General features: G+C 36.9%; 1 protein-coding gene across 1 annotated transcript in view; it reads right to left on the minus strand.

Annotated features, from left to right (window-relative positions):
* Positions 1-1,329: 1,329 nt before the first annotated feature.
* The window catches only part of LOC126145541 (cytochrome P450 6j1-like), a 150,535-nt gene continuing 127,644 nt past the window's right edge, over positions 1,330-24,220 (minus strand). Inside the window, exons 5-7 of the mRNA XM_049915565.1 lie at positions 14,889-15,098; positions 5,760-6,011; positions 1,330-3,569 (exon numbers count right to left, since the gene is read on the minus strand). Of these exons, the coding sequence (XP_049771522.1) occupies positions 3,403-3,569; positions 5,760-6,011; positions 14,889-15,098 (629 nt within the window). The 3' untranslated portion in view covers positions 1,330-3,402. The remainder of the gene's footprint in view (positions 3,570-5,759; positions 6,012-14,888; positions 15,099-24,220) is intronic.

The raw sequence follows: 24,220 nt of genomic DNA on the forward strand, positions 1-24,220 counted from the left end.
TTGAGACAGTGGAAGGACTCTCCAGGTGGAAAGAAACGTGAAGTGCTGCCAAAAGATGTGTTCCCACAACTTTTGAGGAAACTAATGTCAGAGATGGAACACAGTGGAAAGGCAAAAAATTTAATTTCTGGCTTCCGTAAATGTGGAATACATCCCTTTGATAGAAATGCTGTTTTGAATTCTTTGCCAAATGAGGAAGTTGCAGTAGAGGATGTCAGCAACACTTTCATACAGCATCTGATTCAGAAAAGGAATTAATGTAAGACACGAGTAGAAAAGAGGAGACGCAGGAAATTAAATGTTCCACCAGGAAAAAGTATCTGCCCATAAGACTTGAATGATTCACCCCTAACTTCAGGTACAATTGCCTCTGTTTCGAGTGATGGCAGTTCTATTCCGAAAAAGAAGGGAAGAAAAATAATAGAGGCCTTTGAATCTTCAGAGTCAGAGTCTGATAATTTCAGCATTCATGATTCATTACCAGACTTGGAAATTTCTGAGGGAGAAATCTGTGAGCAGCAAGAGTCTACACATACGACTCACCCTATATTACCAAGAGAGGATTTGTCGACTATTGTAAAAATGGGTGACTTTGTGACAGTTATTTATGATGAACAAGAATACCCTGGAGTGATCCTAAAAATAGACCTTCTGGAAGGCCCTACAGTGGACTGCATGGAGAAAAGTAAGAAATGCTGGAAGTGGCCCCACAAGAAAGACATAATGACATATCTGTGGTCATCTCTTGCAAGAAAAATTTCCTCCCCATAACTGCTTTCCAAGAGGGGATTTTTTCAAGTGCCTGAGTTAGACAGTTTATATCAGATATAGTGTAAAGCATCCCACTGTTTTGTTTAAACATTTTAATTAATTTTGTAATGTGTAGCAATAATATTTGTTGTATGCATGTACAGGTAATGGATTTGTTCGATTCAGAATTTTCTTGGAAACAAACTAAAATTCCTTGAAATATTGCTATGTTTTGTTGCTGTACTATCACAATTCCCTATAATCAGATGTACAATTGACCCAAAACGATGAAAAGTGTTATTAATTAGGAAAAAAATTTATTGGGACAAAGTAGCTCCACTTTGGTACAAAATTGGCCCACTTTTTGAAAACATAAAATCAGTTACCAAAAAGGTCTGCAGAAGGCGTTAATGTGATGTAATAGTTGAGTAAATATCTGTTAAATAAAACAATTTTTTTGTGAAATTATTGTTACAGATTTATTCGAAATATTACAGAACTAAACTAGAAATTGCAAATAATTGGGCCGATGTAGCCCCAGTTGACGGTACTTTAATCAAGAAACAAGTGAAGCTCCGATCAACAACAGACTAAGGACACTTTCAAATAAAATTTGTAAGAAAATTACTGTATGAAACAAAAGATTTTTTGGGGGGGAGGGGGGGGGGTCTGTGTCCATTAAAATTTGCACTTGATTTTGACCATGGATTCCAGGAAATACAGTCCAGATATTCAGGAAGTGTTAGTGGAACTTGAGGATGTTTCTGCCAACTGATTGGTTATAATTTCAGGTTTCACATGTAAATTAAAGATTAAAAGTCGAGAACCACTCTTTTTTGATCTCATTCTGTATTGAAAATGCTTTAAAAATCTTTTAAAAGTAAATTATTCTTATGGAAGCAGGTGATGATATTGAGTGGTCTTGAAGTAGCTACAATAATACTTTTCTAGTAGGGTAAATAACTGATGGGGCAATTAGTTTAGTTTTAGATGCCCAAGTGTGAGACTATGCATTGCTCTCCTCTACAGTGACAAAGTAAGTCTTTCTCAAGTTTAGCAGGGTAACTTAGATGAGCACCATTTGTTAAACTGATGACTACTGGCAGCTACCATTTACAGCATGTTGTTACAGTACAGGGCCATTTTGTGAGTTCCATACACTTTCATTTATGTTTATTATGTCAAAAGATATCCATACTGCCTCTACATCAGGCTTAGGGAAAAGTGGTACCTCACTGCAGTGTCATGTATAGGTTTTTATGAGATAGTTAATGTCTACCTCTAAGCTTTGGCCCCTTCACATGGTTCAGACAGTTGTGCGACTTTATACCGCTTCTTAATATCTACTATTAGTTCTATTTGGTGTGGGTCCCACACACTTAAGTAACATTCTAAGATGGGATGCACGAGTGTGTTGGAAGCACTCTTCTTTGTAGACTGATTGCATTTCACAGTATTCTACCAGTGAATGGAAGTGTCGGCTGCTTGACATGTGACTGAGCCTATGTGATAATTGCCTTTCATATCCTGACAAACTGGTACACTTAGGTATTTGTATGAGATGACTAAATCCAGTTGTGAATAATTGATATTGTAGTCATAGTATATTACTTTTTCGTATTTCATGAAGTGCACAGTTTTACATTTATGAATATTTAAAGCATGTTGCCAATCTTTGCACCACTTCAAAGTTCTTTTGAGATCTGACTGAATATTTGTGCAGCCTTTTTCATTTAGATTTAATTATGGTTGACTGCATCATCTGCAAACAATGTGAGGTTGCAGTTAATATTGTCTGCCAGGCTGTTAATGTATGCTGTGAACAGTAAGTGTCACAACATGCTTTCTTGAGGCATGCCTCAAGCTGCTGCTACATTGGGCCCTCAGTACAAAGAAATCCTCAATTCAGTCATAAATTTTGGTTGATACCTCACAGGTTTGCACTCTCATTTATAGGGTTGGATATGTTACTGAGTCAAATTCTTTTCAGGCGCCTAGAAATACTGCAGCTATCTGATTGCCTTGATCTTATATGTTCGTACTTTCCTTGTATGTAGCTAAACTTGTCCAGTATGTGATGCACATACTGCTACTGTATGTTAGAGAACCAATACAATACAATAATATAATTTTGAACATAGTGCAGAAAGACTTTGTACTGGTTTCCTTAACTCCTGCCATATTACTGAGTCTGCTCCTAGATTGGATTACACTGTTCTTTGTCCACAAAAGAAAACTTTCCAATTTTTTTGGTGGAAGAAGAAGAAGAAGAAGAAGAAGAAGAAGATGAAGAAGGTGGTGGTGGAGGAGGAGGAGGAGGTGGAAGGAAGGAAGGAAGGAAGGAAGGAAGGACGGAAGGAAGGAATCCCACAATAGATTGATGAATTGGGTGAGAATGTAGAACACACACAGTTTGTCAACAACATTAATATACATAGTCACAACTGTAGTTTCAAACTTCCTGCACGGTTGTCGACAGTAAGTTACTTTTTTCTTCAGAATTTCAACAACCAGCCCTTCTTGACTTCACTAAACAATTCCACTCCAGTGTCCATGATGGAAATTCTTTTCACAGTTTTTTTTGTGGAAACACTCATCTTAGAATCACACTTGCATTCAGTGTTGAGGATTTTGTCCATTATGACCGAGATCTCAACAGATTTTCCTTAATTTGAGAGGAATCCCATTGGCTGCATTTCTTAAGAAGTATGTGCTGTTGAGATTCAGTATTTCTGGAGTTTCTTCACAGATATCGATGGAGTACTTTGATAAAACATGCACAAGAGCAATTTTACTGTGCATTAGACCCAACATAATTCCTGCAAAATGAATGGAAGTAATTGTAATTTGCATAGTCTGAATAACTGACTTAATTTTATCTAGTTCCTCTCAGAGCATTTTGCATGCTATTGATGTTAATAGTTTATACAAAATAAATAAACTAGAGTTGTACTGCATAACCAGTAAACAATTATTTGAAACAGCTAAATCTGTTCATGTGCTATGTGGCTGGCTTATGTTTGATTGATATCCATATTTTGTGTAACTAAGTGGAACAGTACCTCATAACAACAAATTAAATATAAAAATCATCATAAGATGCAACAACAAACAGTTTGATAAAGAGACAAAATAAAAGCAGTGAGCAAGAAATGAAAGAAGGGGTAGAATGAGTAGCAGCTCCACTTAGCATTGAAACAAAGTGAATATTCGGTCACAGGTGTGGAGATGTTGAACACATGACAAGATATCAGGTATATTAACTGATAGCTATGGTAAATGTATGATAAAAGTAACTATAGTATTCCCAATAACAGCATATATTAAAATTCAACAGAGTATGTATGGGAAACACCTAAAGTGAGGGTGACCTATTTGTAAAAGGAATATAAATGAGAGAAGCCATAGTGACAAAGGATAGGATAGTGATGAAACAGTTTTGGTGTTGTCTGCTTAAATGATTGATATTTACACCAACTATGTACTATCTGATTGTTACTTCTGGTGAAAAAATTCTCTTCACTGATGACAGCAATATTATAGTCACTGAGAAAACAAGAAAACACGAGTGCCGAGAAAGCAAATGAAACTCTCAAGGAAGTTTATGATTGGTCAATAAGCAATAAAGTGACATTGAACATAAAGAAAACCAATGACATGAATTTCAGTTTGAAGAGGAAAAATGACAATGTTAAATTAAATGTAGATGGCACCTCTATAGACTGTGTAACAAATGCAAAATTTCTAGGAATAAATATTGATTCTCAGTTGAAGTGGTGTGAACATACAAAGGTACTTGCAAACAGAACATCATCAGCATGTTATGCCCTTAGAATCGTGTCATCAGTGTGTAACATGCAGTGTCTTTTAGTTTCATATTATTCATGTGTGCACTCAATTCTTAGCTATGGCATTCTTTTTTGGGGAACAAACGCACAAAATATGAACATAATTTTCAAACTGTGGAAAAGAGCCATAAGAATAATAACCAAAAATACTAGTTGAGCTCATTGTAAAGATCTGTTCAAAACACTGGGGATTTTAACTGCTCCATGTGAATACATTTACCAGTCAGTTGTACACATATAAAATAACATTGGTAATTACTGCACAAACAGCTCTGTCCATGACCATGCAACAAGAGATAGACTCAACTTACATAAACCAAGAAAAAATAAACATAAAACTCAAAACAGCATTTTCTACCAAGGAATAAAACCGTACAATAAATTACTAGAAGAGATTAAAGAAATTGCAAAAATACATTTATTTAAAAAGGCAGCTAAAAAGTACCTGTTATGCAATACATTTTATACATTGAAGAATTACTTAGATAAAACAGAGTAGGGGTTTGACAAAAAATGTTATTCAAATAATGATAATAATAGTAATAATAATAATGATTATAAAACATTCAACATTCCATACTAACACTTCTTTCTGAGCTCAACATCTCACTCATTATGGAGGGATGCTGACTCAGTTTTTCAGGACAGTAAATGGGAAGTTGCGGTGCAGAAAGTGGCCCAGAGATCTCCAGAGAGAGAGAGAGAGAGAGAGAGAGAGAGAGAGAGTGTGTGAGTGAGTGAGAGTGAGAGTGAGAGTGAGTGTGAGTGTGAGTGTGAGTGTGAGTGTGAGTGTGAGAGTGAGTGTGAGTTTTTGCAGTGAATGAAGTGTTATAAAACAATGTGTGTATAGTGTGTGCATTGACTTATAGTGAGATATGAGTGAACAATGTTGCATTACATTATTTAATAAGTTATTTGTAAAAAAAAGTATTGTATACCAGGAGTAAATCTATAGATTGTCTCTAACTAGAAGTCTGTAAATATATGTGTCTATGAATTAGCTTATTTTAAATTGATCTAAACTTGTAAATACTTTAACATGTCTTATATCCTTGTAAAAAGAGATCTATGGATGAATAAACCCGCTGCTGCTGCTCCTACTACTACATGTGAATCTAAAATGCCGCACTTCCCAGATTTCACATAGCAGTCTATACGTACCTGTATCATTATTCTTCCTGACTCCAAATGGCATGTATGTATATTCTTCAATATGCAGTTTATCTTTCTCAGAAAAGCGTTCAGGGTTGTAAGTAGTTGAATTAGGATGAAATGCTGTATCCATATGCTGCCCCCAAACAGAAACTGCAACCCATGTGTCAGCAGGGATTGTTACATCAGTTCCAGGCAATTTGCAGTCTGCTGTAGTCTTACACCCCAAAAAGCCAAAGACAGGATACATGCGCAATGTCTCTGTAATAATGTAGTATTGTTATAATTTTAGTAATACAAGATTACAATAAATAAATTTGATGATCACATACTGTCATTTTAATATTCATCTTATCTATATTTTCTCATTTGAGCTATTGAGAAAGAAGAAGAAGAAGGTGCATCAACTGAGTTATGTTTTCTAAATATAATATAATATAATTGTGTAGAAAAAAAATATGATCACCAAGCAACAGCAGAAGAAAACACAAACACATAAAAGTCAAGCAAACGGGTAAGCGTTTGGAACCAGTGGCTGATCTATCTAGCAGAAGTGTTGAAAAGGTAGGGAAAGGGTTGAAGAAAAAGGACTGCTAAGTTTTAAGAAATGGGGGGAGTCATGCAAAAGTCACCCAGAACCACAGGTCAAGGGAGACTTACCATGAGCCCTATTGCCCCCCCCCCCCCCTTCCTTTTCTCCTATGCCATTCCAAGAGGTAGATGAAAAGAAAAACTGTTAGCATCACTCTGTCTAAGATCAGATGTGTCTAATTTTACCATCATAGTCACTATGTGAGATATATGTTGAATGGGCAATAGGTTCCTTCGTTATTTTGAAACACAGGCTTGTACTGCAAGTTTTCAAATTTTAACAGTTCCTATGTTATATTTCTATGATGGAAATCAAGAATCAGTCAAGCGTTTGCCAGGGAAGAGAAAAACACTGCCTCAAAACCACACAAAGACTGGCTGGTGTATCAGATCAATGGTTATTAATCCAGTATGTGGTTGTAATCTGGCTTTGGTTCACTACCATATTACCCAAGGCAGCATGATGCTTGTCACATTTCTCAATGTATAAGCACCATTATAATAAAACTGGAAAATGCCGAATTATGATGAATGAAGATAGGTATAGATGAACCTATTATAGAGTAAAAAAGTGATAATATATTAATTTCACATTTTATATGAAAGGTCAGTGTTCATTTGCCGGCAGCATAGTCAAAAATGGTTTAGTGAAGAATTCATTTCTGCAGTGAAAATATCAATCCTGAGCATGATAGCACAGCACTTGACCATTCCACTGTTGTTTGGGACTTAGCTTTCAGCTTTCAGTACAGCCCTCATCTTAAAAATATTTACCACAATATGGATTTGTAAGCTGAAAGCCAGATTTTAGTGGAGACAGATGGTACAATATTCAAAATTCCTTGTTCTTATTTATAATTATGGTATGCAATTTTATCAGGTCAAGGAATAGCACAGGAACCCAATGACATGAATTATAATTATGATTCCATCTTTTGTGACAGAACCAACAATTTTGTCTAGGCAGAGTTGTCTGTTATAACTGACTGCAATATAGTTATTTTCTTTACATGGTTTATCCTCTTTTTTTGTGTGTGTAGAAAGCATATTAGTGTTGCAGTCCTCCTGCCCACACTCCAGGTCATCACTTGTAGAATCATCAAGCCCCTCCAGATGAAACTTCAGAGAAGGTTTTTGAAGACTAATCTGATGGTATTCTCTCATTTACAACTGGAAGTAAAATATGGTAGGTTTAATCATGGAAATTTTCCCACAGACAAATAGGATTTTGGGAGTTGAACTTCTACCTCTGGAGAAATATTTGTCAAGCTAAAATTTCCTGGACAGGCAAAAATATTTGCCTGATTTGAAATAAACCCAGAAACTGATCTTCATGGACATTATTCTTGCAATTGATTCTGCAGCTATTTGTTTTCTTCAGTTTCTAACTTCACAGAGACTCCTTCATGAACTCTGCCAGGCTAGCACTGTTAGGTTAGAGAATGGTTGTTTCATAGAGTTGCTTTCTCACAATCTTGAGGATTTTTCAAGACTTGAAATCTTTTATTTCTAGCTCACTGTGTTAAATATCCTTGATGAACTATTGTGAGTTAGATTGAGGCAGAATGTGGGTCAGCTACCATTTGTGAGTATTGCCTCACATTTTCAATCTGGCACACTGTTTTGGCCTGTGAAAGTTCATTGCATGAAATCATTCACCAAGAAAGAAAACCATTAAACGTTTTGGAGTGAACTGTTGTTGGACTCATTGACTTGTGTGATGGACTCACTTAAATGAACTACTCCGAGTATAATCATCATTGACAAATCACTAAAGGACTAGGGTAAATGTGAAATGTGCCATTTTTAGATAAATGTGAATTGTTTTTTTGTGCCACAATTGAAAACTATCCCACCGCTTGTGGGCTGTCCTGTAAACTTGTACTAATAAATTGTTGGTTAGTGTAACAACTGGTTGATATAATTAATAAATGCTCTTTGAACAGAATAAAATGTGTGTGTTCATCTTATCTAAAATACAGTGTCATGTTATTCAGTGAGCAAACACCATCCTGCAATCATTTAGTTTCAGCTTCAAGGCAAAGAAGACTTGTGCTACTGAGGCTGAGACTATGGAATTCAGATCAGTTCTGTCATGTATGGTGCCCTTATTGGGTGAAGATTTTTCCACCCTGGCACAGTTAGGACTCATATGCTTTGCAAAATTTGGCAAAGCAGAGAACTATTTTTTGGACAGTATATTTATGAAGAGTCGTGAAGTGACTTTTGGACAGCGTAAACATTTTAGAGTGTCACAAATGAACTAACACTGTTGAACTGTGGATAGGAAAGAGCACCATCCATTTTTGGAAAGTGCAAAATTGTGTTGTTTGAAGTATAAACAGAAGTTGGTGCCATTATACAGAGAAAAAAATTTGACCAATGGCAGAGCAGGACTGCCTGACATCATCATCAGCCAATCAGTGCAGAGTATATCACATGTCAACAAAGCAGTATAGCTGAGACAATCCGGTAATATGTGTAACATATCTATCAGATGACATGACAGCAATCACAACTCATTTGGAAACTTAGAAAGGTAAACTGACATTGTATTTGATTACCAGAGATTTTTAGTAAAAATAAGTAATAGTATGACAAAGGGCAGTGTTTTAGGAGTGGTTGGATATGAGAAAGACCATGTACTTAGGGACAGAATGGAGAAATTTAACTCTGAAGGTGAGTATAAAGTAGTAATTAAACAAGAACTTGAAAGAATGGGTTTAGATACAGGTAGACCTAACTTCTTATGATGAGGCTAATACTAGTCAAATTACAGATGAAATTCCAAGAGCTTCACCCATTGACTGCAATTGTGTAAAACTGGCAGACAGTTCCAAGTTGATAAAACAAATTAACATTAAGCAAGAGCCATATAACGAGTATCAGGAAGAACGGCAAGAGTCTGGGGAAAGAGTATGTGAATTTATAATTGGTGCAGTTCATGAAACAACATGATATGAATTTTAAGGCAGTGCATGAGAACATGTGTAGTAAAAGTTACATTGTATTGTATTGAATGGGGATCTAGAAATGACAGAGAGGCTTCATCCCTGCCATAGCTTTTAGTGGTACACAACCCCACAACAGGCTACAGCAGTCCACTCACCTCACTGCCACCCCACACTGAACCCAGGGTTGTTATGTGGTTCAGCCCCCAGTGGGCAACCCGCCCCCCTCTCTCCCCCCCCCTCCGCCCCCCCCCCCCCCCCAGCCCTGGGAATGTCTCACAACAGATGAGTGTAACTCCAATGCGTGGCAGAGAAATTATGGTGTACACGTACTTAGAAACAGTGTTTGGACAGCAATCACTGACATAGTGGAATTGAGGTGGAATAAGGGGAACCAGCCCGCATTCACCAAGGCAGATGGAAAACCACCTTAAAAACCATCCACAGAAGGGCCAGCACACCAGACCTTGACACTAATCCGCCTCCCAGTAACATCTTCAATGATACTATACTTATAAACATATTCACGAGGTTTTGGCCTATTGGTCCATTTTTAAATATTGTTCCTAATCAAAGGGTGCATTACATGTCACTTAACCAATGGAGAAGTTGCTTGTCATATTGATAAAAAATGGTTATGTACTTGGAAAAGTGCTATGTACCAATATATAGTCATGTTTTTATATATTGATCCCTGTCTGTCATACAGATAAAAAAAAATGTATCTGGGAAGTTATCTACTGGAAAAGACATACCTGTTATGTTTTAATATAATTTTAAGTGTTATTATGTTTATTATATACAATTCAGTGAAAATATATCATTGGTATAACATTCCTCCCTCCCTGTCCCGTCATGCTACCTTTCCTTCCAATTTCTTATTCCTGCCCCTGCCCTCTCTCTCCCCCCACCATACCTTGCCTGTTTTCCTCTCGATGCCTGCCATATCCTACTTCTGCCTTATCTGCTTCTTCCCTGACCTTAGTCCTTCCCCCCTCCCCCCTTCCCTCCCCTACCACTATCTATCTCCAGTCCATCCTAACAAGGTTACAAAATTAGTTATTTATGATCAGGTTTTGGAATGATATAGAAATTTATTGAGATAACTTACAGTATCAGTAGATATTTTGTAGCACACAACCTCAAGTTTGATTCACAAAGTGCATCACTACCCCATTCCACCACCAGGAGTGCCCACCATCTTACTCAATTAAAATGTCCGTGAAGGGCCAATTGCATGGCCACCTTGCTCCTCAGACTTCACACTACTGGATTTCTTTTTCTGGGGTTTCGTTAAGGACTGTAATGTATGTTCCTCCCCTACCAGACAATTTAGTCCACCTAGAAAATCAAATCTATGCTGCCATTGCACAATTTAAGCCTAGTTTGGTGCAACAAGTGTGGGAAGAAATTGATTACCGATGGGATGTTTGCCACATCACAAATTGTAGTTACATTAAGCCAAAATGACACTTGAAGCTTTTATGTCAAACTTCAGGTTTTTTGCTAAAACATGACACATCTAACAATTCTGTAAGTTACCTCAATAAATTTCTATATAATTTCTAAGTTTTACAGTCCTTTTTGACTCACCCTATATATCCTAAGTACTTATACTCAATGTTTACTTTTGTTCATGATGTTTGTCCTTTTTGACTCACGCTATATATCCTAAGTACTTATACTCAATGTTTACTTTTGTTCATGATGTTTCATTGATGTTGTAGTATTTATTTATAAGCTTTCCTAATTTTGTATTTTGTGTTTATTTTGGCCACAGTTATGTGAAGATGATTACTTGAAGCACATCATATATATAAAGTATTTAGTGATCAATACGTTTCCATGGAATTACTACATGCCACCTCTGAATGGTCACATACCTTACAAGTGGATGACTTCATCAGTGAAATGGAAGAGCTTGGATAGACAGCAGAGGTGGACTATTTACTGATTCAGTGTGGAAAAAATTGGGAATTTTGTGTAAAATAGTTTATCCTGTTTGGTTGAAAGAAAAGTGTAATGAAATTTATGTATTATGTATGAGAAAAATAGGAATGTGTAAGATTTAACTGTATTTTTGGGTAGCTCATGCAAAGATATAAGTGTCAGTAAAACTGAAAAGGAATGTGCCATTGGAAAGAAATTTTAATATTGACAGCAAAGTAGACAGTTTTCAAAAAATGAGTTTCAGTGTAAAAATGCAAAGAGTAATGTTCAGGATGAATGTATAGAGGGCAGCTGTTAAAGTAGATGTAATGTTCATTGCTTTTGTCTTTGGTGGAGGTCAAATGTTCAGAAATTTTGTTGTGTTTGTATTAATCTGCCAAATGTTTTATAGAGTAAATGTGGAAGTTCATTTAGTAATTCAAAACTAGTTAGATGGGCAGCGGGTCAAATTAACTGTAAAAACACCAATAAGTATGGGTTCACTGTCTGATTTCATTCTTGCTCTTTTCTGAATCACTCAACCTCTTTGAAGTTGACCAGTAATTGTCTTCAACATTCGTGTGATCTTAGCTATAGGAATGTGTATGAGTAAAGTTTATTTTGTGGTATTAGTTTATACTGGATTAATGATGAGGTAAGAAATATAAGAGGATGGAAGCATACGCAATACTCATTGGATACATTTTGCTAAGTTTTATGACATATTATTTTTGGTTTATGTGTATAGTAATAATAAGGAGAATTTTGTGCCAGTCATAATAAATTTCTTCCAGCCAAAAGGCAATGTAAATGTGAAACAGAACAGGAATCAGAATACAAAAATGTGGAAGTACTTAAAAGTATTGTTAAAGATCTGAAGTAACCAGCAAGCATGAAATCTATAAAAGGGTTGTGCAGCAGCAGAAGTAATGAAAGAGAAAACATCTGAAATATGTGGGTTAGTACTATTTATGGTAACATATGAAAGTTTTGGTGATGGGTACAATATTTGTGGAAAGGTCCACTGCCACTAGGCAACTGTTAATTAAAAGTTACTGTTAACTGAAGTTATAATTACAGTTCATTACATGCAAAGACCTATGAGCTAATATTTATATTTGAGAAGAGTGACCTACACTATTTGAAAGTTAAACATTCCAACTTTCCTGTAAAGGATTTTAAATTACCTAAAACTAATTATCTTCCTCAATAATTAACATCAAAGTGATATATTCTGTTGCAGATTTTGTAATAATCCATTCTAGAGTCTGGACTTTGACTGCTAATTTTTGTTATCTTAATTTTTTTGCAGCATCTGCCATAAAGCATTAATGAATTAAATCACTAATCAATAATTTCATTTAATTTACCATCAAGATTTACTTATTCATAAAAACAAGGGGATTCACATAATGGTTTTGTTTTTTGTGAAAAAAATCATGAAGAAGCATTGAGATGTGAGCAGGAGCATTATCCTAATGCAATTTTCACAAGTGGTTTTGCCACATTCTGGTCATTTTCTTTGCATTGCTTGACACAAACAGTGCTTAACTTCCAGGTAGTATTCCTTACTGACTATACAACCATAAGGCAGGAACTCATATTGCACTATCCCATTGTAATTGAATAAAAGAGTGAGAAGAACCTCTATATGTGATTGACATGTTGAACTTTTTCGGTTTTGGCTCTTCAGGAAGTTTCTATTGAGATGACTGGGCCTTCATTGCTATATCCTTCTTTAGAAGTTCTGGATTGTTGTCATCTTCATTTGCAATGCCTGAGTGATGTCTACACAACATTGTTTTCGGTTAAAATTCAATAATTTTGGAACAAACTTTGCTGTTACACATTTCATGGCCAAAACTTCCAAGAAAACTGCTTGGCATGAGGATATGCCAACATCATCAGAAACCTCTCTGATGGTGATTCACTGATTTTCCAGAACTGTTTTCTTTACTTCTTCAACATTGTCATCAGTAATTGTTGCGCTATGGCAGGTTGGTTGTCATCTTCAACATCTTCTCGACCCTCTTTGAATGTTATACCACATTAAACTCTGATCTTACTCAAAGTAGACCTGCCAAAAGCCACAGTTAACATTTTGAATGTCGCGGTGCATTTCATTTCATTTTTCAATAAAAATTTAATATAAATTCTTTGATCCATATTTTTTTAAAGTGAAAATTCGCCAAGCTCTCAGAAGCACATATAATCATTTTAACTGCCAAAAACATCTTAAATATTCAAGACAGCTGAAAATGCAAACATACATCAGGAACAGGTGCACCAACAGGATTTTCTTTTTCTGAAAATCAGGCATATAAACCCTGTGAAATTAAAATATTTCCTTTGCTTTTTGATCACACCATATAAATACATAAATGGCAGGGGGTGATGGTTGGGGAGAAAGAGTAAGGGAAAATGGGTAGGCAAGAGATGACAGGAAGAAAGACTGAGAAGGCTCACATGAGTGTAACTGATTTACATGCAGTGAATAATTTTTTTGTGTAACTTGTTTAAAAAAGATAAACTTACGATAAAATTACAGAATGTAAAATAAAATTAACAGTAAAATAATACAAGTGTAAAACAATGGAAGTATAAAACTGATGAACAAATATTGATCAAACAATGGAAAATCTAGGATGGAATGAAACAATATTATGAGAAAGAAGTTGGTGCTCACCATATAGCAGAGGTGCTGAGTCACTGATAGCCACAACAAAATGACTCTCACAATTATAGCTTTCTGCCATTAAGGCCTTTGTCAACAATAGATATTGGATTTCTATTATTCTATAGATTCTGTTCTATAGATTTCTATTATTCTATAGATGTCTATTGTTGATGAAGGCCTCAATGGCCAAAAGCTATAATTGTGAGTCTTTTAGTTGTGCCTTTCTGCAACTCAGCATTTCCACTATATGATGAGTATCAACTTTCCCTCTCAAAATGTTGAAATACTGATCAAAATTAGTCATCATAAAAATAAATGTACAGCAGATACTGTGAAATAAATGATAAATTTCAATTTAAACACAGTTGCAGATTCTCTGTATTTGCTATAGTTGTAATGATAATCTTTGTTCGAGGATGTGCAATGAAATACAATGGTATTTTAAACCTAATTGTCAACTGAAGTACATACATGACTATAGCCATCATGCACGACATGCAGGAATTGACCTTAATGATTTAGGGGAAACAACATAAAAAATAAATCTCAATGGCCCAAAAGGGATTTAGACTACCGTCTTCCCAAATAAGAGCCCAATGTCTTACTACTGTGTCACCTCACTAAGTTTCTTCTTATGCAGGAAGACTCCAAAAATCCAAATGTCCCAGTTTTAATTTCCATGTTATTTATTATTATTTACAAGTGGCAAGGCCCTTATCAACCATATGCCTGTTCAACAAGCCTCTTTCATTTTCTTTTCTTGAGTGAACTGTTTGTGTTCATCCTAGTCGTGTCTTCCCAGATGTTATCTCTCCACCTACTTCTGGGTCTTGCTCTTCCTCTTGTTCCATTTATTAACCTTCCAAATGCTATTTAAGGTAGTAGAGAGAATGAGCTCTTTTTTAAGAGCATTGTTATAGTAAAATCTCAAAGTTGTTCTTATTTGTTAAAACTTGAGCTATTGCTCTAAGAGAAGAGAATTGGCAGTACCTTTTACAATCATATCCAGTTGCTTCATACTGACCACAGTCTCATATGTAGGTGAAGTGTTATATTTTTGAACTTCTGTCCTCACACTTGACTGCAGTTCTTGATTGAGCGCCAAGTGATACAGTGTGAAATTAATTATGTGAAATGATATACTGAAGTCTTCCAATAGAGACAGACAGTCCAGGCCCACTAATTGATGTTCTTCAGGCTCTGCAAATGTAGGCAGAAGAAGAAAATTATTAATAAATAATAGTTGGAAAATTGCAAAAGGCATGTGAGCAAATGAAATGCCAACATATATCAATATACTATTAAAACTTAATAAACTGTTCACATATATAGAGGAAATCAGCAGTGTGGACTTAAGTAGAAAGAGAAAAAGTACAATTCAATTAGTCACAATGAACACTTCATACACAATAAGCCCACAACAACATTTTTAGAGATGAATATTAGATGTAGATATAGAATATTAGTTGGCCCCAAAATTGAACTGCAGTCATGAGGCTGTAATGATACACATTACATTATAGCAACACATGGCCTGGAGTTACATAATGTTATCACATGTGTCATTTCTGTTGTGGGATCACTTTTGTGAATCAATGTGCAGAGCAAGGAAAACAATTTAAAATGTACAAAAGGTGCAATAAAATAACAGTTTAAATTAGTATGTATGGTCACTAACTGATCATTGTGCTGGGTACCTTAACTGCACCATGTGCAAACGTTTACCATACTGTAACATCGGTTAACCAAGATATTTGTCATTTCCCCATCAACAATTCTTTTCATTATCAAAAACTAAGAATTGTTTAAATGATTTAGGAACCAAGAAAAAGAATGCACCAAGTGCTTAAAGTAGGTGCTTGTAACAATATTGTTTTATTTTCAGGTTTGACTCCACTGCTGTGAGACTGGGGTGACAATGCAAGATGGAAGACAGTCTGTGCGTATTGTTTCTGAGCATGAATCTGTGAGCTATGTAATAAGAAAAACACCCAGAAATGCTGCCATTCTCCCAACAAAGGCACTTCAAGGTCCTAGCATGAACTAAACATATCAAATTCATTAGTGGATATCCACCTATAGTGACACAACCTATGCAAAACCATAAATTGTGAACTGCAGATTTCACACTTAGTTCAGAATGCCATAATTAAGTAAAATGTGCTGCCAACACATGTCACTTGTTCCATCAATAGTAGTGGGCTTCTGAAGGTGTGATGAAAAAATGAAAGATCAGTGAGCAGGTTAGGAGATAGAGGCAATGTAAGATTTTCTTATCAAGTCCAGACAAGCACAGATGGTTGATATGTCAATTATTGGGAGCTTCAAACTTAGGTGGGTAATGGATGCCACAAGGAAACAGCAGGCAGTTCATGAAGGAAGGGTAGTGTGCACTATGTAAGTTCATTGGTACATCTCATCTGAGATGTGAAGGAGGATCTGATGACAGCTATTGAATGCATTGGGCGCATTCATGTCAACATGGATAATGCTTGACATTTGTGTTGTGAGGCTGTCCTCAGTTCCTTTAGACAGTTGGGTGAATTGGTGCTCATGGGGTCAAAGCACAACCCACTATTTGTAGAATTGTGCCTAGAATCAGTCACAGCCCTCTGGTTTAGAACTAAGTCATAGGTTTAAACCAATGGTTCAGATAATTATATGATGATCTTAGATGCGGATATTTTGACCTATGCTATTAGGTGAAGAACTCTACTCAGGTCTCCCCCTCATAAGGAGTGTGTGTGGAATGCACATATATTTTTTTAGGCTTAGAGAAGCTCCTCAGCAGAGTCAATGATAACTTACTTGATAATAATAGAAAGCTTAGCCACATTGTTCTCAGAAAAAAGATTTCATCCTTACAGATCAGTACAAGAAAATTTTAATATGGTGTAAATCAACTACAGGATTGTTCCATGTATTAAAGGTAACAATGACCACATGGTGTTCGGAACTGAAAGCTGACTGGAACTAGAAATGAATAATGTTGAATTCTTAAATTCACTCTAGCCTGCCAATGGTGGTAGTGTATTTATTACTGTAAATAATTCTATAGTATACCTTGAGGTTATTACAGATTCCGAATGTGAAATATCCTGGGTAAGGATAAGCATCAAAGGTGGGTCAGAAATAGTGGTCATGCATTTCAGGAGTTGCAGTGGCAGAGTGAACTGGGAAACTTTGAGAATTCTGCAAATAAGTTTCCAGATCATGCTACTGCAGCAGCAGAAAGCTTCAGTTTATCAGCTATAAAATGGGAGACCCCCATCCCCCCCCCCCTTCCATGAATCATGGACCTCAGTGTTGGTTGGGGAGCTTCTTGCATGCTTCAGCGATACAGACAGCTGTACTGGTCTTGCCATAATGGAGGGGTATCTGTTGAGAGGCCAGACACATGTGTGGTTCCTGAAGAGGGGCAGCAGACTTTTCAGTAGCTGTAGGGACAACAGTCTGGATATTTGATTGAACTGGCCTTGCAACATCAACTGAAACTGCCTTGCTGTGCTGGTACTGTGAACAGCTGCAAACAAGGCGATACTACAGCTGTAATTTTTCCCCAGGCCTGCAGCTTTACTGTATGGTTAAATGATGATAGTGTCATCTTGGGTAAAATATTCTGGAGGTAAAATAGTCCCCCATTCAGATTTCCCAGCAGGGACTATTCAGGAGGATGTCATTAACAGCAGAAACAAAATTGGTGTTCTATGGATTGGAGCGTGGGGTGTCAGATCCCTTAATCTGGCACATAGCATAGAAAATTTTAAAAGGAAAATGGATAGGTTGAAATTAGATATAGTGGGAATTAGTGAAGTTTGGTAACAGGAAGAAAGGGACTTCTCGTCGGATGAATACAGAGGCTACTACAAATACCACAGTGAAAGTGTTGTTGTAGCCAAGATAGGCATGAAGTCCATGCCTACCACAGTAGTACAATTTTTTATGCCACCTAGCTCCATAGATGATGAAGAGATTGAAGAAATGTTTGATGCAACAAAAGATAAATTATTCTGATACTTAAAGAAAGATGAAAATTTAATAGTCATGGGAGACTGGAATTCAATAGTAAGAAAAGGAAGAGAAGGAAAAGTAGTAGGTGAATATGGACTGGGTGTAAGGAATGAAAGCTGCCTGGTAGAATTTTGCAGAGAGTATAACTTAATCACAGCCAAAACTTGGTTTAAGAATCATGAAACGAGGTTGTCTATGTGGAAGAGGCCTGGAGACACCATAAAGTTTCAGATTTATTATATAACGGCAAGAAAAAGATTTAGGAACCAGGTTTTAAACTGTAAGACATTTCCAGGGGCAGATGAGGACCCTGACGACAATTTATTGGTTATGAACTGTAGATTAAAACTGAAAAACTGCAACAAGGTAGGAATTTAAGGAGATGGAGCCTGGATAAACTGAAAGAACCAGAGGTTTTTAGAGATTTTCAGAGGGAGCATTAGGGAACAATTGACAAGAACAGGGGAAAGGAATACAGTAGAAGAAGAATGGGTAGCTTTGAGAGATGAAATAGTGAAGGTGGCAGAGGATCAAGTAGGTAAAAAGACAAGGGCTAGTTGAAAATCTTGGGTAACACAAGATATGTTGAATTTAATTGATGAAAGGAGAAAGTATAAAAATGCAGTAAATGAAGCAGGCAAAGAGGAATACAAATGTCTCAAAAATGAGATGGACAGGTAGTGCAAAATGGCTAAGCAGGAATGGCTAGAGGACAAAAATAAGGATCTAGAAGCATATATCACTAGGTGTAAGATAGATGCCACTTACAGGAAATTTAAAGAGACCTTTGGAGAAGGTGACTGATGATCACAGCAGTTACCCCCCTTAGTGCTCAGAGCCATTTGAGCCACCTTTGGAGAAAAGAGAACCACCTGTATGAATATCAAGAGCTCTGATGGAAAACCAGTCCTAAGCAAAGAAGGGAAAGCAGAGAGGTGGAAGGAGTATATAGAGGGCGATGTACTTGAGGGCAATATTTTGGAAATGGAAGATAACATAGATGAAGATGAGATAGGAGGTATGATACTGCATGAAGAATTTAACAGAGCACTGAAAGACCTAAGTTGAAACAAGGCCCTGGGAATAGACAACATTCCATTAGAACTACTGATAGCCTTGGGAGAGAGAGTCATGACAAACCCCTTACATTTGGTGGAACAGGCAAAATACCCTCAGACTTCAAGAAGAACATAGTAATTACAATTCCAATGAAAGCAGGTGCTGACAGGTGTGAAAATTACCTAACTATCAGTTAGTAAGTCACGGCTGCAAAAACTAACACAAATTCTTTACAGACAAATGGAAAAACTGGTAGAAGCCGACCTAGGGGAAGATCAGTTTGGATTCCATAGAAATGTAGGAACACTTGAGGCAATACTGACCCTATAACTTATCTTAGAAGCTAGGTTAAGGAAAGGCAAACCTATATTTATAGCATTTGTAGATTTAGAGAAAGCTTTTGACAATGTTGACTGGAATTCTTTCTTTCAAATTCTGAAGGTGGCAGGGGTAAAATACAGGGAGTGAAAGGCAATTTACAATTTTTACAGAAACCAGATGGCAGTTATAAGAGTCAAGGGGCATGAAAGGGAAGCAGTGGTTGAGAACAGAGTGAGATAGAGTTATAGCTTATCCCACATGTTATTCAATCTGTATATTGAGCAAGCAGTAAAAGAAACAAAAGAAAAATTTGGAATCAGAATTAAAATTCAGGGAAGAGAAATAAAAACCTTGAGGTTTGATGATGACAGGACCTTGAAGAGCAGTTGAACGGAATGAACGGTGTCTTGAAAAGAGAATATGAGATATAAACATCAACAAAAGCAAAGCAAGGATAATGGAATGTAGTCAAATTAAATCAGGTGATGTTGAGGGGAATTAGATTAGGAAATGAGACACTTAAAGTAGTAGATGACTTTTGTTATTTGGGTAGCAAAATACCTGATGATGGTTGAAGAAGGGAGGATGTAAAATGTAGACTGGCATTGGCAAGGAAAGCATTTATGAAGAAGAGAAATTTTTAACTTTGAGTATAGATTTAAGTGTCAGGAAGAGTTTTCTGAAAGTATTTGTATGGAGTGTTGCCACATATGGAAGTGAAACATGGATGATAAACAGTTTAGACAAGAAGAGAACAGAAGCTTTTGAAATGTGGTGTTGTAGAAGACTGCTGAAGATTGGATGGGTAGATCGTGTAACTAATAAGGAAGTACTGAATTAGGGAGAAGAGGAATTTGTGGCACAGTTTGACTAGAAGAAGGGATCAGTTGGTAGGACACATTCTGAGCCATCAAGGTATTCTAATGTTTTTTGGACAACATGAGACAGTGTGGTACTGGAGTGCAAGACTCACATGTCTCTCACAGTTGACTTGCATGTTGTGTGCAGCCGATCCTCTTCTCTAGGTAATCAGTTACATCGATCTCCCAAAAGCTTCTTCTCCAAAGACTATAGTGGGTTACAGGAATTTATTAAGCTACTTCTCTATTCTTGAAATAATTTGTGTACTCGTGGGACACTTTCATTTCATTCATGGTACATTTTCAACTCTCAACACAAAGCAACCTTTACTCTTTTTCACATAAGTAAGTAAACGCTGGTAAGTCAACTGGTCTCTTTAAACATCAGACTCGATAAACACAAGTACAATATCATAGGATGTAAAAATCCAATAATTTATGGACATCACATGTGCCCTGTCTCATCCAGAGCTAAGACGTGAAGTAAGATAAAGTCTCTAGTCCCCAGTGAGTCCAATATATGAATGTGTATAGAAATCTATATTCAATTGTTCATTAGTCTTTTTTTACAATCAACACAGACACTAACAACTCAAAGAATACTACATAATTATTTCCTGAGTTTTCATCACGTCTTCTGTGGTGCTGGTGGCAAACACATGTTGCCGTCAGTGACTCACCCTTCTTACGGTCTTCTGATAACAAACTTCCAATTTGCACATAGAAACAGGTGGATCAGTAGAAACTTTCTCACTCTCCCGCACTCGTACCTATAATATCGGGTGTTGGAGACTGTTGAAGGTCGACTGTTTCTAGAATTTACACCAAAATTCTTGAGGCACTACAATACCACCAATTTGGTGTTGGAGGGAAGTGTGGACGGTAAAAATCATCTAGAGAGACCAAGAGATGAATACACTAAGCAGATTCAGAAGGATGTAGGTTGCAGTAGTTACTCAAAGATGAAGTGGCTTGCACAGTATAAGGTGGCATGGAGAGCTGCACCAAACCAGTCTTTGGACTGAAGACCACAACAACAACAGAATGGGAGAGTCATAGGACTAAAACTGGTACCAGAGACAGGATTCATGTGAGATTGTTCTCAATTTTTTTTCTGAAAAATATTTCAATTATTTACTGACTATAGAAACTGCAACAGCAGTAAGGATAGCATATAATGAGGTTTTTATTTTTTAGTTTTACGCAGTATAGTAGGAAGAATACACAAGTAAATTTGTTGGTGATGGGATGTACAGAGCGAGAAATATAGAAACAGAATTGCCCCATCTGGCAACAACAATGGCTATTGATCAAGAAGAACTTAAGCTTGGCTGATACATGAACTGATGACGTATTCCGCACTGCTTCAGCTATATTCCACAGTTTGTAATTCATAATGGCTGGCATTTGGTGGTGTGCAAGGCTCTTGGTGACCCATAATTGGATGTTGTTAGTGCACACACTGAGTGAGGTGGCGCAGTGGTTAGCACACTAAACTTGCATCAGGAGGACGATGACTCAAATCTGTGTCCAGTCATCCAGATTTAGGTTTTCCATAATTTCCCTAAATTGCTCCAGTCAAATGCCAGGATGGTTCCTTCAAAAGGGTGGGCCCAATTTCCGTCTCCATACTTTTTGGCACAATCCAACTTTGTGCTCGATCTTTAACAACTCTGATTTCAACAGAATGTTAAACCCAGTCTTCCATCCTTCCTTCCTTCCTTCAGTGCACAAGATCCTGGAGAATGAGCTGGTCCAGGAAACAATCATACACTGTCTCTATTGAGGCAGATCAGGACTATATAGCAAACATATCATCTTGCATTTTCTCAGGACCTGTAACGTAAGGCACACGTGAAACAAAGGTAGGTGTGTTGGTACCCAATGGTACACTAAACCATCACACCAGGTGCTGGGGCTGTATGACAATAACAAATGCAATCTGGCAATGTACTTTCTTCTTGGAGCCTTCGCACATGGATATGTTCATCTTGATGCTATATGCAGAACTGGGACTTACAGTGGCAGACACATGGAGCCACTCCTGCATCCAGTTCTTATAAAAAGAATATAGATGGTGATACTCTTACTTCATGAAGTTGCTCTGAAATGCCAACCATTTGCATTGCACACTTGTACCTTTAATTTCAATTTGACATTTGTTGTATGGTGTCTACATGGTGTTGCAGTTTTAATGTCCACCAGTGAAATTGGGGAATTCATTGCAAGGAACATGTATTAGACCTCCTAGTAACTACCAGACTTGAACTTTTAGAGGAGGGAATCCATGACTATAAGACAGTTGGAGCATCAATGACTAAAGGTATGACAAGGATTATTAAGAACAATGCGAAAATATGTTACGTAGCAAGAGTGACAGGAAACAAATTAAAGAGCAGTCAGTATCAAATATTCACCTCTCAGTATAAAGATATGGAGCACAAAATGATAAGATTCAAAAATGTTGTGCAATATGCCTTGTACCTACATGTGAGAAACAGGATACATTGCTACTCACTGTAAAGATGAAACACTGATTTGCAGACAGGCACAAGGAAAAGGCTGTTATATGTTTGGCTTTTGGCCAAAGCCTTCTCCAGAAAAGGAAATAAACATTCATTCACATTACTAGGGGGGAGGTGGTAGGATAGAGGGGGTGGAAACTGTTGGGTAAGGGTGTGGTAATATTAGGTTACTGTACATCTTGTCATGCCTCCATCTAATGCCTGCATGCTCAACTACAAAGTACTCTTCTCTCCCATACCCTGCTATCCCTTCCCCTTCCTGCCACCTTCAGATTGCTGCTTTTGTTCCACATGTTAGTTGCATTCAGGTCCATGCTGCCAGAGATGGCAGTCATGTGTGCTTGAGGTGTGATTGCTTGTGTAAACAAATGTAGATGTATATGTATGTGTATGTGTTGTTGTTTTTTGTTTTTTTTTTTTTTTTTTTTTTTTTTTTTTTTTTTTTTTTTTTTTTTTTTTTTTTTTGGAAGAAGAAGACTTCGACAGAAAGCTAAATGTGTGACAATCTTTTCATTGTGCCTGTCTGCAAATTAGTGTGTCCTCTTTATGGTGAGTAGCAATCTATAATTTAAGTGTTGATATCCCAACATGTGTTCCCATTTTTTGATTAGACCTGCCATATTGTACCATATTGAGTTGGTCAGGATTGTAAGTGATGGGAAATACCCACTGTGGCTAAGTAGCCATGTTAGAAACCTGCCATGAAAGCCAATAGAGCTTCATTATAGATTTCAGTGAAGTAAAAACCTTGTTGGCAAAAGCTGGACAAAAACAAAATGAGTATAAAGAGAGAAATGTGAGAAGGATTCAGTGAATTCAAACAAAAAATTTTGCCTGTGAATCTGATCAAAACTCCTCAAACATACTGATCTTATATAAAATCAGAAAGCAGATTGGAATCATACACTCAATGACCATGCTGGCACTGAAATGGAAGATAACAGATAGAAAGGCAAAATGTTGAATTCAGTCTTATTAAATTGTTTCCCTGCAGTAAATCATAATACCACTCCTCCTCTCAGTCATAACACAAATGCCAAAATGGCAACTTTTGAGTTAAATGATCATGGAATAGAAAATCACCTAAAGTTGCTCAACAGCAGAAAGACGACTGGTCTGAATGTGATACCCATGGAATTCTATGGAGATTACATGAAAGAACAGGCTCTTCTTTTTGCAGCAGTTCATTATAATTTGCTGGGGCAGGAGAAAGCATCACTCCTGTGAAACTCAACTATCCATTAAGATACCCTGCAAACCATGGATGAAGGGCAATAGGCAGACTTCATATTCTTAAAATTTTCAGAAAGCATTTGAAATGATGCCCCACTGCAGACTGTCAACATATGTATGAGCATACGGAATATGTTCCCAGATATGCAGGAGGCTCAAAGAGTTCTGATGTAATAGAACATAGTACATTTCCCTCGTCGGTGAGTGTTCATTGGAGATAGGGGTGACACTGGGAGTGCCTCAGGGAAGTGTGACAGGACCACTGTTATTCTCTATACAGATAAATGATCTGACAGACAGGGTGAGAAGCAAC

Source organism: Schistocerca cancellata, chromosome 2 (assembly GCF_023864275.1).
Source record: "Schistocerca cancellata isolate TAMUIC-IGC-003103 chromosome 2, iqSchCanc2.1, whole genome shotgun sequence".
In the NCBI taxonomy this organism is placed as follows: Eukaryota; Metazoa; Arthropoda; class Insecta; order Orthoptera; family Acrididae; genus Schistocerca; species Schistocerca cancellata.